Genomic DNA, 17,554 nt, shown 5'->3' on the forward strand with positions numbered 1-17,554 from the left:
TAAAGCTTGAAGTCATACCTCAGCGTTTCATGTTTCAGTGAACATGTCCACAACAACAGCACAGTAGCAGCGTCGTATTCATCAAATAGACAACTTGACATAACACTAAAAAGCTACATAGATGTAAAAATTTTATGTGTTACTAAAAATAGACTTTACTGTAGGAAGAGAGTTAATACAAACAACGTACAAGTCCAGCTCGGCAAAGGTGACTTCTAACATCCCACAGGTCTCAACTTGTAAGTTTGTGTTTATTACAGAAACGACGACTGAAAAAACAACAACAACAACAACAACAACAACAACTGACCCAATTTGCAATTAGATTTTTCTGTAAGCCACGAGAAGACATCTGATCAAAGTTTTCATACATTGTGAATAAAACATTACACAAGCATTTTCTGATCAGGATGGCAGGACACCTCCAGTGAACTTGTGGATTAAACAAATATTTCAAAGATATAAGCTGTTGTGGGAACCACAGACTTGGTCTGGTATGGTTTGTGGTTTTTTGGTGGTAGTGGTGAGATAAATCCCCTGCACTTCATTTCCTGCAGCAGTCCTTAAAAAGGCTGAAGGAAGAAGAGAAATGAAGTCAATAAGTCTTCTTCCAGGAGCGGATGTACAGCTGGATTGGGAGAAGGGGATTTCTGTTCTGTAGACTCTTGTGGAAAACATCAAAATCCACCCTCCTCACTCTGTGAAGATAGTCCTCCAACACCACCTGAAGCACACATCACAGGAGAGTTTGGTTTCGGCTTCAACAGGTTTGACCTAACAAGCTCCCGTGTAAACACCGACTCATCCTCCTACAGGTGTTGTTCATATGGATATGACTCAGACCTTCATAACATGGTTTAGTTGTTGGTTAGGGTACTTGAACAAGTTTTTAACTGCAATTGCAGTAGAAATAAGTAAACACATACACCACTGGCCATGTCTTTTTTTTGCCCCTCCATATCCTGTGAGTCACTGAGCAAAATGGAGGTGAGTCAGAAACCTGAAACTAGCCAAAAATTGACTATGGCCACAGATGTACACTACTGAGTCTTAAAAATGCTACTTCTATGGTTTTATATTTGGGTATAGAGGACAAAATTGCAGCTTGACTAAAGTAGGAAAACAAACAAAATGTCACCAAATGATTTGAAAACCATCTGCATGACTACATCAGATAAGAGCATTTTAGCTCTCTTAGAAATCTGAGTGATCAATGTCATAAAGAACTTTGCATTCATATTGTTATGGTATTTGTCCTCAGCTCTAAAAAGGTACCCTCTCAACTGTAAGGTTTAAATAAACTACTCATGTGTTAATATAAAAGAACCTAAGCGGCGGTTGTGCGTTTCATGTCCCTCAGGCTTCACTAGGACTACTCTGTTTTTACCCTGCTGTTTCACATGACTCATCCGAGCCTGCCGTTCATTTAAATCAAATCGTCGGCGCGGTGAGAAACGTGAGTGTCTGTGCCGGCTTTCTTGTGCGGGCAAGAACACTGAGCTGGAAAAGTATCAAGCACATGCATATGGACAAATAATACAAGTCCACTGCAGCGTGAACATCATAATCTACACTCAGGAGTGCAGAGTGATTTTTGCTGCAAACTGCAGAGTTGGAGAGCTTTTCAGCTTTGTGCTGTAGTAGATGCAGGTCAGTACATCAGCATCATTATCATCTGAAATCATTGTTTTAGATTCAGAAAACAGCTTCTGCATGCAGGTATAAACAGTCAGCTTAAAACAGTGTATTCCTTTTAGGAACCAATTGTGAGATAAAAGCAGTGCTGCATTTTTAGCTACTGGGAAGTATTGACTAACCCTTCGGTGAATTACATCACTTCAGTGTTGTAGAGTAAAAATTTCCAGGTACTCACACTTTAGTAATGCTGTTAATAAAATTTTAGAAACATTTTTCTTTTTTTTAAATTCAGCTTTAGTCATATAATGATGCCATTTCATCTCCAAAGAGATGAGCTGCAGTTTTCTTACACAGCACTTAGTGCAAGTTCTTTACATTTTCATCTGAATACATCTACTCTGAAAACACAAGATACATCCTGAGTTGGCAGATATTTGATGATGTATTGTTCAGATTTTACACAGGTAGCAGCAACATAATGACATCAATAATTAAAAACAGGTGTTGATTCCATAAGTTGTTAGTTTTTTGTAGGCAACAGTCTAACATATTTGGAGGACAATAAAGCAGATTGCTTTGATTAATCATATTGTGCTTCATTCTCATGGTACCAAACACGTATTACTTTAAATTCAGTACGCTAGAGTACTAGTGCATCTCAACTAACTCGACTGTGAAAAAATTTTTAAAAAAAAAATAATTTATGTCAAAAAGGTAAACTTTTACATCTTCTATATCCACAACACAAAAAGTGAAACACCTCAAGCTTTTAAAAAAAATTGGTTGAGGCTCCTTTATCACAAATTACTGCAGTGATGAGTCATGGAGGTGTTCAACTTAAGTTATTATTGATCTGTTACTGAAGCCCAGCTTGACTTGACGATATCAGTTTCAGCTGTTTCTCATCTTTCTTAAATGTTCTATTGGATTGATGTCAGGAGAGTTGGCTGGAACACTGAAGCACAGTAATCGCATGCTTAGCAAACCCTTTGGTAGTATTTTGGACTTTTCTGCTGGAAAAGGACTTTGCATCCTCATAAAGCTTTTCAGCAGATGAAAGCATGAAGTGGTCTAGAATCTCCTGGTAGATGGCTACTTTGGACCATTGAGCACGAGTCCAGTAGTTCTTCTCCTTAGCCCAGGTATGACACGTCTGTCTTCTCTCATTCAGGAGTGCGCCGATAATAGGAATGTGACAGTTGTGGCTTCTTTCCTGAAGCATGGTGGCCCTTGATGCACCGACACCAGCCTCAGTCCATTTCTTGTAAAGCTGGTATTGACTTTTCTTGACAATCCTCTCAAGGATGAAGTGATCCATGTTGCTTGTGCACCCTTCCCTGTGTTTCTGACAAAGTTTTACTTTCCAGTCGATTTTCCATTACCTTGCTTTCATACAGCACTTGAGAAGCCAGCCTTTCCAGAACTTTCTGTGACTTACCCTCGTTGTGAAAGATGCTGATGATTGTCATCTGGACAACTGTCAGGTCAGTGTCATCCCTGTGATTGTGTGTATTCGCACTGTTTAAATAGTTCTAACAAAAAGGCTTGAAGTTTTCACTTTACATGTCATAAATATAGAATTTGACAGTTTACTTTTTAAATTAAAATGAACTTTTTCAAGCTATTCATTTTTTTGGAGATAGACTACAAATAACAAGGATCAAAACCCTTCTTCACCTCTTTGAAAACACACACAGCAAAGGACTCAACACATAAACACATAACACTTAAAAAAAAAACAACAAAAAAAAAAGCAGGCAGCTTAATCACAGTCTTTCTTGTGGACACTCAACTTTGACTACAACGTCTATCTGCGTCATGAGAAAAACACTTTGTTGCATACTTGTCTGTTCTAAAAGTGAATTTCTAAACTACCATCTGTGATTAAAACCTTGCGGGACTTGAATCATTGGAATAATTGAATCATGCTGAATCTGTGATTCAAACATTGACCTCAAATTTTATCTATCAACTTCTGTGTCAAACTGACCCAGCTTTCATGCTGAAGATCACTGCTGGAGATAAGAGCTGCCTGTGTAGCTACAAGTCACTGTCCAAATAGTGTTTTGATGAAGAGTCCAGTGCCCAAGTCCAGAGGCAACAAATAAGGTCAGCAGTGCAACGATGAGCATGCTCATGTTTTTGTTTTTAACATTGTGTGCCATCAATTTTCCTCCTCGCTCAAACTGCAAATGATGAGTAACATCCTGAGGCATCTTGAGAAAGGACATTCAGCTAAAATGACCTAAACTGAGTTTTTTGGCCATAAGCAATGATTGCTCACTACCAGGCCCAGTGGCCAGATGTAACCCCCATTTGTTGTTTTCCCCAAATGACAGCCAATCTGAAGGGTTGTTTTCACTCTTTCTTGTATATGGTATACAATGATCAGGCATAACATTAGAACCACCTGCTTAATACTATGTTAGTTCCCCTTCTACTGCAAAAAAAATAGCCCTGACCCAGTGAGGCATGGACTCCTCTTCACCCCTGAAGGTGTGCTGTGGTATCTGGCATTTGTTTGTCCATTATATCCCAGAGATGCTCGATTGGATTGAGATTTGGGGATCTAGGAGACCAAGTCCTAACACCTGAAACTCATAGTTGTGCTGGATGCATTATCCAGTTTCTATGAAAGGGTTGGTGCTTTCAGTGAAGGATGGGGGGTCAGCATGGGCACCCTGACAAATCCTTACACTTACCCATATATTCCTGCTTCTAACACATCAATGTTCAGGACAAAAAGTTCACTTGAAAGAGATGATCAGTGTCATTCACTTCACCTGTCAGTAGTCATAATGTTGTACCTGCAGATCTGGTTTAACTGTGCAGTCACAGTTAAAATCAAGTTTTCTCAAACTCATCTTTGGGCACGGCAGCTCATTGGCACAGTGGGTTTACCGTTTATGTGGTTTCTTCTCCCACTGAATAATATGTTTTCTTAATCGCCACGATTTCTAATGTAGCGTTACATAAAAGTTAACAGATCTTAAAAATATGCAAATTTTAAAAAGTTTAGGCTTTTCCCAAATTAAAAGTTGCGCTTCCAGAGATATCGCATGTAACAGCTGGAAAACTAAAGAGAGACATATCTTTGTGCCCTAATTTTAAATGTTTTCGTCTTTAAGCAGAACGCCATCGTGCTTTTTTAAAAATAAATAAATAAATTCTCGCAACTTACATCATGGCTGCACAGAATAATCAGTTCTGTGATCTATCGCCTCTCTGCGGATCCTCGTTTGTCAAAAGGCTTAAACTGCGATTGCTTCTTACAAACAATGACTTGCATTCATTTTTAGTTAATAAGCAAGACTTCTAAACATTTTTAAACCTCCATATGTAATCTGTCCTAAAGACAGAAAAGTGGGAAATCAACTGGGAAATATAACGTAATCCAATGCAGAAGCTCAACTAAATACAACTTTATGTCCATAATTGAGGTCATGGTGCTGGAGGTGTTGGAGGTGCACTGACTGAACTGCACTGAACACTGCTGTTAATATTCTGGATACTGGACACCTCATTAATATCCAAGAGAGGTGATGTGGATTTCCAATTTCATTATCTTATTTTAACCCCCCCAAATAGATCTTACAGATATAGAGCCGTAATTTTCAAGCCTAAAGGAATGTTTGAAAAGTCAATTTAACTCTTGATAAGAAGTGATGAGGATACTATATTTGGGTGCAACAGAAGCCTGAAAAATCGCTTTGCCTTGGCCTCAGTGGAAGTCTGTTTTTCTGGTAGTCTGAACAAAAAGAGGAATCCACTAGAATAAATTGATGGGCTCAGTTCTTAAAAGCTTTTCATGGGAGGTTAATTAAAGCTCTGAGTCACTTTAAGACATTTTTTTTGGCATATTTGACATTCAGATGAATTTTTCTCCAAAATAAATATAGAGCGATTTTATACGAAGCAGTTCAGAAGGCATACAGAGGAATGTCAGCATCAAATTGTCAAAGAATAAAACCATGACCACATTATTTGACTTACAGTGGGGAGGAAGGCTGGAGTGGCAGCTGCTGGAACATTGTGGCTAAAGGATTGTGCCTGAAGGAGAGAGCACAATAAACAGAAATTAAATGGAAAGAAAAAAAAAATTATCTACACTCGCCCACACCAAATATTTTAAAACGCGCCCACACCGGCCTTTTAGGGTTGCTTTTCTAAAGACCGTTCACCCACACAGAAACAACAGGAAACGGTTACATCTCATGTTTGTCTGCCGTCACACAGCACATACCTGAAGCTGTGGGACGGACTGGTTACAGTGAAGAACTCAGGTCTTTTTTTGTTCTCTCATGGACACAACTTACACATTTTTGTGCTTCTCTTGTTATACAAAGGAGCAAGTGAACATATTGACACACTGGCAGCTCATAAACTACACTTGCTGCACTGAGACGTCAATCAAATCACTTTTTTAGGAGCTAGACTTCTGCGATTTTCGCCCTGGTTATTGGCTTCTCTTTAATTTTCAAAAATAAATCCGACATATTCGATTTAGATGAATGAAGTTTGTGGTATACTACACAGTAACCAAGAATGACAGTAGAGACTCTTACAATGAGCAAAGATGAAACATGTATGCATTATTTTGGTGGTAATTTGTTTTTCATGGTTTCTTGGGAGAGTGGCTTGTCAGCTCAGACACCATATCGATGGTATGCAGTGTATCTTTTAAAAATTTGATCGGGACAAGTGGAAGTCAAAAGCGATGGCGACTAGTTCCATCTTATACTTTGACGTGTCATCAATGTTCTTGCAGAGCAGCATGACTCCTACTGGGCGTTTAGGGAGGCTGAATACTTTTTCCACACTTAATCAAATCTCCCTGAATTTCAAATCAATTTGTAAGTAGTTTGGTTAGACTTATTGCTCCATCTTGGGCCACCCAATTTTCATGCAGTTGATTCTTAACAGTAACAATAAGCAGATAAGAAACACTGGCTAACTTAAATCAAATCAAATCAAATCACTTTTTATTGTCACATCACATGTGCAGGCACACTGGCACAGCACATGCGAGTGAAATTCTTGTGTGCGAGCCCCACAAGCAACAGAGATGTGCAAACACAACAACACAAACGAGCAAAATACAAGAATGGCCAACCTGAAACTAATAAATATATGTACAATATATAATAGTGTATGCATTTCTGGATGTGTATACTAAATATTTTCCTACGTGTGTGTGTGTATACACATTTTTACAAATTAAATAGTAAAAAAATAAAATAAAATAAAATAAAATAAAATAATAATAATAATAATAATAAAATATATAAAATATACAGAGTTGAATATGTGCAAAACAAGTGGCATTTACATACAGTGTGGAGTGCATAATGTTGAAGTTCCAGTAGTGAAGCTGAGGTGTCTATGACGTGTTCAGCAGTCTGATGGCCTGATGGAAGAAGCTGTCTCTCAGTCTGCTGGTACGGGACCGGATGCTGCAGAACCTCCTTCCTGATGGAAGCAGTCTGAACAGTTTATGGCTGGGGTGACTGGAGTCCTTGATGATCCTCCCCGCTTTCCTCAGGCAGCGCTTCCTGTAGATGTCTTGGAGGGAGGGAAGCTCACCTCCAATTATCCGTTCAGAGCACCGCACTACTCGCTGGAGAGCTTTGCAGTTGTAGGCGGTGCTGTTGCCATACCAGGTGGTGATGCATCCAGTGAGGATGCTCTCAATGGCACAGTGATAGAAGGTCCTGAGGATGCGGGGGCTCATGCCGAATCTTTTCAGTCTCCTGAGAAAGAAGAGGCGCTGCTGCGCCTTCTTCACTGTTTTGTTTGTGTGTACTGACCACGTAAGATCCTCAGCCAGGTGTACTCCAAGGAACCGGAAGCTGCTCACTCTCTCCACAGCAGCGCCGTTGATGGTGATGGGGGTGTGTACTTCTCTGCACCTCCGGAAGTCCACTATCAACTCCTTTGTCTTTGCGACGTTGAGGGTGAGATGGTTGTCTTGACACCAGTGGGTCAGGGCGCTGACCTCCTCCCTGTAAGCCGTCTCATCACCGTTGGTGATAAGACCCACCACTGTAGTGTCGTCCGCAAACTTCACAATGATGTTGGAGCTGTTAGTGGCTGTGCAGTTGTAGGTGTAGAGTGAGTACAGGAGAGGGCTCAGTACACACCCCTGTGGAGCACCAGTGTTCAGTGTGATGGGGGATGAGGTGATGCTGCCCAGTCTGACCACCTGGCGTCTGTCAGACAGGAAGCTAAGGATCCAGCTGCAGAGGGAGCTGCTCAGTCCTAGATCCTGCAGTTTCCTGTCCAGCTTTGAGGGAACGATGGTATTGAATGCTGAGCTGTAATCTACAAACAGCATCCTCACATACGTGTCTCTCTTCTCCAGGTGTGACAGGGCAGTGTGTAGTGTCAGGGCTATGGCATCATCAGTGGACCTGTTGTGGCGGTATGCAAACTGTAGAGGGTCCAGTGAGTCGGGTAGTGCAGAGCAGATGAAGTCCCTGACCAGCTTCTCGAAGCATTTGCTTACGATGGGGGTCAGGGCTACAGGTCGCCAGTCGTTCAATGAGGAGATGGTGGAGGATTTGGGTACAGGGACGATGGTGGCCATTTTGAAGCAGGCTAGGACTACAGACAGAGAGGGGGAAAGGTTGAAGATGTGCGTGAACACTCCAGCCAGCTGAGCCGCGCATGACCTGAGGACGCGGCCGGGAATCCCGTCCGGACCAGTAGCTTTGCGTGCGTTCACCTTCCTGAAGCACTTCCGCACATCCTCCTCAGACACAGTGTGCGCTGCAGGTCAAGCTGCAGGTCAAGCTTAAAAACATCTTAATACAGGAAAGCACCTGACACTTAGATCCAGCAAGGCTTAGAATACGGTGATGAAGTGTGAGACCTTACTAGCCAACTTACTTGTAACTCAAAGAAATAGTAATATGAAAATACAGAACACCATAACAAATGCACAGCATGTTTAAACCCAACCATTTTTTAAATTATTCCTAAATGTTAATTTTGAGATTATATAAAAATATTGACTTGTAAAGAGAATAGTTTGTTTTTTATCCTTTTAATGAATTAATTTTTGATTCAAGTTTGGTCTTATATTTAATTTAAAGTGTCATTAAAGAGATTTTAAAACCAAAAAACAATGTAGTTGTTCATCTGGCTCACAGTAAGTGTTCCTATCACTGGTGTTGCTACACAAGTACTGCAAATAAGAACTAAGACCCATTGAGAAGTCAGTCTTGAAAAGAAACACATCAAGGACGGATTAATCTTGTTTCAATGACCAACAGTGTAGGAAGAGTACCACTTCTTTTAAACCTAGAAAGGAGTCTGTAGAAAAGACAAATGTGACTTTAAGCACACTGTGAATTAAAAAAAACAAACAAAAAAAAACATTAGAAGTCATTTAGAAAAACTGACTTTATGATAATTAAATGTAACATTTTGTCTGAATTAAAATTTCCAGTTTTAATCATTTTAAATATGCATTTATTTTAATTATAAAAAAAAAACACAAAAAAACCCCAAACAAAACAAACACACACACACACACACACACACACACACACACACACACACACACACTTTTGTGGGGGTATCTTATTGACATAATGCTTTCCCTAGCCGCTTACAATCAAAAATGAACGCGTAACCCTAACTTATTGTAGTCCTGACACTAAAACCACATTTTGACTCTTAAAAATGCCTTCAAAATGGGGGCATTTGATCCCCACAAACATATGTAAACATACCACACACACAAAGAGGTCATTACTTGCATAATTTGTGTAAACTGGCTCTTTGGTTAATGGCTATAGCCACAATAGGAAAAAAAATAACATTACATCTATTCATGGCAGAGAAATCATTTACATTTTATTGTTTACACTTTAATATCACACGTCCTTTAACTGTTGGCGACACTCCTAACTGGTATAAAAAAGGCTCAAATTAAAACAAGTAACTGCTGATGAATGTTTGGGAAGCCACTTAATGAAAAAGCCTCCTAAAGTACAAAAATCAATGAGGCATGTAAGTGGAGGTTAATAAATCTCCCAACTAATTAGAGCTACATTAGTTAGACAATACTCAAACTGAAGACATTTCCAGGGCATTTTCAATGTGCAAGACGCACATCACAGCATGTCAAAGCATTATGTGTCACTGGTGTTCATTTACATTATAGCACAGCTTTTTGTTCATGCTGTTTTGAGTGGATTAAGAGGTGTTCATGAGTGTTATAAAACACAGTAATGCAGAGGAGAATTTTACTTCATCTCGTCTCTGAAACGAGTCATAATTTCAATCAACAGGTGCTGCAGAGGCATTATGCAAAAATATGTTGTGAGCTTGGCCAGCCTCGATGTGATGCTGCTGCTGAGTTCAAGGCCTTTGTGGAAATCCTGAGTGTGTTAACAGATCAGCCTGGTTATGTTCTATACTGTAGAAATACCGCACTGAAAGACGAGTGTCTCCCACTAACAGGTTTACAAAGCCTGATTATTTCCCCTGAGCACCACTATTATCCAAAGTAAGCTTACATTTGAACTGGGTGAACACAAACATGTAGTTTATAAGAATGCAATCCAGCAAACATATTCATGTGCAGTGCTGACTGAACATATGAAAAAAATATCCATCTCTCTTTTTAACTGTAACTCAATTGAACTGTACTTCGATGTTGATTTGTCACCTGAAAATATTCAGTACTCATTAGGGCAACATACTGGACAACACTGACAAATTAGAGGAAGAGCAACACAATGGCAGAGGTAAAGACCAACAAATTTTATGTTGTTTTTGTTTGAAGTTAAACACAGTTTGGAGTTCAAAGGGCCGACATAACCGTGCATATGTTGTGTGGAATTTGTTTGTGAAAGATCCAAATGTTTTTAGTATGCAACTTAAAATACACTTTGTAACTGCGGAATATTAGAATATTTCTAAAAGCTACTGTGGTCAGCTGTTTTAAGCCCCAGTCACACAAGGTTACAGACCCACGGACATTCAATGGGTTGCTAGGGGAAAAAGTGTAATTTTATATACATGAATGTATATAAAATATACACTCATGGTTCCAGTTACTATATGAAATTGGTCGCAAACTGATATATGCCGATCACATTGCTGTAGTTGCCTGTATTCTGCAGGGAAGATGCTAACTCGTGTGCAAGTTAGCATCTTCCCTTAGCATCTTGCATGCAAACTAGAGATGGCACGATACCACTTTTTTATGTCCGATACCGATACCGATATCATAAATTTGGATATCTGCCGATACCGATATGAATCCGATATAGTGTTTTTTAATCAACAAAACTGTTTTTTAAATATCTTGCTGCATTTTGTATAAGTTCATACTCAAGTTTAAAACAACAACTACACTAAAGCTATTCTGTTATACCTGTATGCAAAAAAAAAATATTTCATAGTTCAGCAATACTGATCAATCTAATAAACTTAAACCTACACCATCCTCCCTATTCTGGTATTTTAAAGAGTACTTAGCATAAATATTAAGCAACCTAACTAATAGGGTTCCAACTCCCAGCAACAACAAAAATAAATAAATAAAAAATAGGGAACCACCCCTCACGCTCCACCTCATGATGCTTAATCGACGTAATCAACCTTAATTTGATGCAGTGTGAAAAAAAATGCACAGAAATCAATTATTTTTCAAGAAATATTAAATAGATTCAACATCTTTCTTCAACAAGATTGCAGACTGCACAGATGGTACCTTCCCAAAGGAAAAAGTACTATAGCTTACTAGGGTATATATATTAGACTTAATAGTTACTATATACAGTAATTGACTTCTATTCATTTTACATCAAATTAAAACTTTGGGTGTCAGATAATTATTTATTAAAAGCTAGACATTTTAAATGAGAATAAGAAAGAAAAGTATGTCTTTGTGCCCCCTTTTCCCTGTTAATGCCCTATCGGCCCCCCTGGCTAAACTTTGCTAGATCCGCCCCTGCACAGTTACCAGCGTCAGCTGCGTAGAAAAAGATCCTCGAGTAGAAAGTAATAATAAATAAATTCTAACAACAGCTTATCAAGCTTAAACGTGCTGCTGTTGTTCAGCCGCTGGTTTCCTCTTTCTGGTGCAAAGTGGGCCAAAAGCAAACTAGAGACACGGACTCGCGACAGAAAAGCCGATCAGCTGATCGTTAAGCAGTTTCATGATTGAAGTAGCAGCAAGAAGAGGCAGTCGCTCCATATATCATTTGTTAAGCTTAACGCAGGAATGCTTTACAAACATTCAGAGATGGACTTACACACTTGCTTTACTTCTCTCGGGATAACTTTGTCGGAGATGAAATGCTGCGTTGCTAGCGAAGCTCCACATGCTATCCAGACCACCGACAGGTCCCGCATGCCACAGCCGCTCTATCACGTGATGCATACTGCTCCGACTTGCTAACGTTCTGAGGTGAGTTACAGCTTGTTGCAAGTTTTGTGAGGTGCTTTCGTGATATTTAATGGATCGGATTACATTTTTTATTTTTCTCTGATATCCGATCCAGTAATTTAGGTCAGTATCGGACCGATACCGATACGTAATATCGGATCGGTCCATCTCTAATGCAAACAACTGCCAACTACTTGCTAACTGGTACTGAAACTGTGTTGCCTTTACTACTGCAATAGTTATGTATTAAAAAGCGCAACTTTTATTTTGAAAGGAGATATTCTCCATTTCCCGACTGCTTCGAACTTACTCGGGTTTCACTACTGCTTTCTCCATAGTTGGAAAATGTTTGCAGACAAGTTGGTGTCTTTCATGCAAACTATCAGCAACCTACTAGCAATCAAAGCATTCACGAGGTTGTTTTTGGTTTAAAGCCCTCTTTGTGACTGATTTCACCTGCAGCAACTACCAACCGACCTGTCAGGAAATACACATTTTTCTAGTCACCAGGGGGTCACTGACCTCTTTTTAGGCCTATGTATCTAAAGAGGAGGAAAAAACAGGAGGAAATTAGGCCTCCTGTTTTTGTTTATTTTCGTGAACAGTTCCTGAAATTAACAATAAGTGCCAATGAGCTTTAAGCAAAAGCAAGGCAGTCACAGAGTGGCTGGATGATGAGAAATATTCAAATTCTGTTGTTCAGGCTTCCCCTATGGTACCATATTCTCAAATGAGCAACAACTAGCCCTCAAACTCCCACTCAAACTTCAAAAACCACACAAGGGTGCTTACTCATCTAATGTGCTCTCTTGCTCTCCTACCTTACCTCTCAGGAGAAAATGAAAAAAGGTCATTTGCTATGCACTTTATGTTGTTTCATACACTTGCAGGCTTGTTGCACTTGTTTCAAATGGGATATGGTGCTGAGTGTTGAGTTAATTATTCTCAAAGCTTTTCTTTGATCTGTTGTCCCTTACTTTGGACAAAAGCCTGAACCAACTGAGTACATGTCGATGCATATGTAAATCCCAGAAGCCAAGTTTCATAAACTAGCGAATCATATATAAAAGTAGCACTAAAAAGAACTTGTTTTTGCCATGTGAAACATCTATACAGGAATATGCCATGTGCATGTGCATGCAATGTAGACCTTATTGTGTAGGTGAAGTACATACATGTTGCAGGTGCACGTGAGCCTGACTGGCGATGTCATACACAACATCCCGAATGTTCTGCTCCCGGCTGCCCCGGATGAAATCCTCCTGAGAAGCTCCGTGCTGGAGAGACACACAATAACAAAAAACGGTGATGTTTGTGCATTGAGTTCACAGCTGTTCTTTCAATTTAACAACAAAAACTATCTCTGCAGTTCAGCTGTCTCCATTTTAGCTCCACTTCCCACACGAGCCGAGTCTTCTCTTTAATATGCTGAAAAAAGCACCGAGTTGGCTCCTGGAGCTCTATCAATGAAATGTGACATTGTGCTATGGGGGCATATCACCCCCACACTTGAATAGTAAAAAATAAATAAATAAATACACAAACACACACACACACACGCACACACACACACACACACACACACACACACACACACACACACACTGCAGCAGTGTTTACATTACAGGTTTTGTTTTTTGTTTTTTTAACTTGTCAATAGATAAAAATGCTCTGCTTTGCCTCTAGTAGCCCCTGGACTTCTGCAGAACTGCAAAGGATGTTAATTTTATGTTTGGTTCCAGGTGCCTTGCCTCAGTGCGTAGTCGGCTCCCATACAGTACCAACAGTGTGCAACATTAGCGCCGCATCATTTCAAAGTTTCAAAGAGTCCAAAACCCATGCGTGACCATCTTTTTATATATAGTCTATGGTCACGTGCAAACATGGACAGGATACTGAGTGCAGGCCATTTAATGACCATAGCTGTCTTTAAGAGCAGAGGTTCTGTGGATGTTATACAGGAAGCATTTTGTTGCTCCTTGATATTCTTATATTGGAGCCTTAAGTAGCAAGAAAACTGTATTAAATGACATTTTCGTATAAATAAGTAGTTACCCTGTTAAAAACCATGGCAATTTCCGTGTTATCACCATGTTATTACTGTGGAAAATTTTTGCACGATATAATAGTTTTTTGTTGAGAACCAGCTGCGCCTGACAGAGGTCTCTTCCTGTTAAAAGGGGATTCGTCATTCCCACCATTTACCAAGCGCTTGCTCACAGAGGGGGTGCGATTATTTTTACCCTGGAAGTTAAAGCAATTGTATTTAATTCAAATAAATTATTTACAATTCAATGACAATATACATTTTTTTAATTAACATAATGTAAGCATCAAATCCTTTGCAATTTATTTAAAAGTGGTAAACACTTCAGTTATTGGTGTTTAGTGCAGTAACTAACATCACACAAAATGCAGTTTAACACCCCACCCACACCCCTTTTAAGAAAAAAAAGAAAAGAAAAAAGAAAAAAAAAACCAACAACAACAACAACACAGGTCACTGGTAGAAATAATAATAAAGTGTATACTGTATGCAGAAATGCATATCAGAACAACCAATTCAATCCCAGACTAATTCCCATTTTTCCATAAATGTATTACCCTGGCTCCAGATAAGCACAACGAGCTGACAAGATAACAACAGGTCATTTTAACTGATGATTTTCAGAATACCTCCCACCTTTCCAGCGACACTAGCGACTGTGTATGAAACTCAACAAAAAAGTAGTGAACATAATCCACTGTTACAATCCCACATTTAATGTCTACTAGTATTCCTGTTGATGTTGAAAGTCTAGCAGGAATGTTGAGCCTATTCCAAGGTGGAAAACACATTCATGAGCTAAGATTGAAATTTTATTCAAGACTTTAATTCAAGGAACTAAATGTTGTGCTTTTCCACACCTGCAGACATGTCGCGTTTTAATAAGTTCTTTCAACTTGTTGGATGATGTAATAATGTAATGTAATAATAATATAACTCCCACTGGTGCGTCTGCATATGTGGCCACACATAATGATGTGACAGAAAGTCAAGGCCACTAAGAAGAAGAGAGAAATCAATGACTGGTGTCCATTATTGACATCCTGCAGTTTACATGGATCATTAAAGCAGCAAAGCCTGTTCTATTTATTTCACATAAACTGAAAGCATTGATTCCTCTGCACCATGAGCACTTTTCCTCCAGCAGAATATAAAATCTTACATGCACGACCATTTGCAGGTTACCTAAAAGCTGAGATATAAAAAGGAACAAAAGTGATATTTACAGCAGAATTTAGAAAAATTATTCCCTACAAACAGCATTACATTAACAAAGATTAATTCTCTTTGTCTGTAACATCTTTATATTGTTCTGCGATTATTTAGTGAATATCTCAAGACTCGTATGTTTGGTTGGTAACAATGATCTATTCTTTTTGTACCTAAAAAAAAAAAATATATATATATATATATATATATATATATATATACACTCAGGTGTTCAAGGGTTTTTGAATTGAAATAAATAAATTAAACTTCAAGAAAACTTGAGAAAGTGCTAAATGAGCTTTTGGGAGATGCACAAAATAACTGTTTCTGTAAACATGATAGGCAACTTTTGGAAGCCTGGTAGCCACTGGGACTTTGGAGAGAACAAAAACTATGAAAGTTTTGCTGTGTACCAACAATATTACATTAAAATATGTCACAATAATTCAAAACAATGGGAAAAAAAAAAAAGCCCAGGAAGCCACGAAAAGCTAAAAAAAACAAAACAAATGTCATCAAATAATTTTTTTTTCTTTCATATTTGCAAATCGACCGACACAGAAAGAAACAAACTGCCTTCAGACCACATGGTTGTGTGATTAAAAGTTTTCAACTTTCAGCACATAGCATGTAATTTTTCTGAAACCGGACCAAAGTGTTGGTCTTTTGTGATATGGCATCTGTACGTCACCTAAAATAACGTATTTAAGATTTAACTGAAGTTTAGACTGTCGGGTTTATTTCAAGGATTTTAACCAAATACGGCATTGACCATACAATACATAGAAATCTTTCAGGACTCCCTGTAAATCACAACTAGGTTGGACCTCCTTTGTCTTCAGAAGTTCCTTAATTCTTCACGGCACAGATTCAACAAGGTGCTGGAAACATTCCCCAGAGATTCTGGTCCACATTGACATGACATCCACTATTTGAACCTCCTGACCACCACATCATACACTGATTGAGATCTGGTGACTCTGTGGGCCGTCTGATTCATTGTCATGTCCAAGAAACAAGTTCCTGACCTTGCACATTACCCTGCTGTAAGCAGCAATCAGAAGATAAATCAGTTAGTATTAGTATTAAGGGACACGAACTGTAGCGATCAGCCTAAAGTATGGACGCGAGGCAGGATAGATCTAAGCTTTTATGCTGTTTTACTAAAAAATTTTGAACTTAACATCTGAATTGAAACTCACACCAAACAACGATTTTAAAATCTCCTAAAACTGCCACTCACTAGGTATTTTCTCTTTTTCAGACCTCTCTGTAAACCCTGGAGACTTTGTAGGAAACTAAGACCAGCCGATCTGACACCAACAACCACACCCTGTTCAAAGTCATTTAAATCACCTTCCTTCCACTTCCTCCAGCAGGTATGGGTTGTCACTATGCAAATGGCTGAACAGATATTTGTGTTACCAAGCTACTCAACAGTACCTAATAATGTGACCAGTGAGAGTATATCTGTCTTCTCTTTATTTAAATCTTTGTTTTATTTAAAATCTGTTGTGGTGGTGTAGAAAAAAAAATCCCTCTTCAATAAATGATGGGATTTCCAGTATAATGTTGCATAATTACACAGTACAAAAACGTAACAATAACATTTATATTAACCATGAAACAATTTACAAGCTGGCTTGATTTGGAAAATGGAGACATACTGTATCATTAGTTAAATTGTCATTTGTTGTAATCAGCATCTTTTTGAATCAAGACAGGTTTCTTTTTGGACACATGAGGAGATTCATTTTGCTCCGATAAAAACAAAAACAAAACCAAAAACCAAAAAAAAGAAAAACAGACATTTGACAAAATCAGCTATCATAAGCTTTTATTAGCATATTCACCACATACAATGAATGACTGTTGGATTAATAGTAATTATTAAGTATTGTTAGCCCTATATATGATATTCTGGATTACTTTAAATTATTTGAGTAGCAGGAATCATAATTTAGCAAATTGATATCTTCACTGTTCGATATAACGATATATATCGGATGACGATATAAAAACGTCTAGTTTCATTTTACGCTATCGTTTGTTTCGTGGTGTCGCAAAATAAACTGTTTACGGCAATATTTTTTCATGGTTTTGATGGTCACTGTAGTGGCTATATTCATTTCTTAAAGTTCTCTCTTTCTCTTATATTTAATATAACCACGACGGACGGACAAGCGCCTGTTTTTATGCGTTGTGGTTAGCAACAACGACAGTAGCACCATTGCGTGTCCGCTTGCTTATGTTCC

The 17,554-nt window shown here is 38.7% G+C and overlaps 1 protein-coding gene across 1 annotated transcript in view; it reads right to left on the minus strand.

The window, feature by feature from the left end:
• Nucleotides 1–232: 232 nt before the first annotated feature.
• Nucleotides 233–17,554, minus strand: part of ndufaf6 (NADH:ubiquinone oxidoreductase complex assembly factor 6) — a 30,399-nt gene continuing 13,077 nt past the window's right edge. The window contains exons 7-9 of the mRNA XM_086311004.1: nt 13,219–13,320; nt 5,632–5,688; nt 233–724 (exon numbers count right to left, since the gene is read on the minus strand). Of these exons, the coding sequence (XP_086167130.1) occupies nt 596–724; nt 5,632–5,688; nt 13,219–13,320 (288 nt within the window). The 3' untranslated portion in view covers nt 233–595. The remainder of the gene's footprint in view (nt 725–5,631; nt 5,689–13,218; nt 13,321–17,554) is intronic.

The sequence above is a fragment of the Aulonocara sp. 'chitande type north' Nkhata Bay genome, linkage group LG11 (genome assembly GCF_057382095.1).
Source record: "Aulonocara sp. 'chitande type north' Nkhata Bay isolate Kocher_YH1m ecotype deep benthic linkage group LG11, A_spYH_male_GT1.1, whole genome shotgun sequence".
NCBI classification, from domain to species: domain Eukaryota; kingdom Metazoa; phylum Chordata; class Actinopteri; order Cichliformes; family Cichlidae; genus Aulonocara; species Aulonocara sp. 'chitande type north' Nkhata Bay.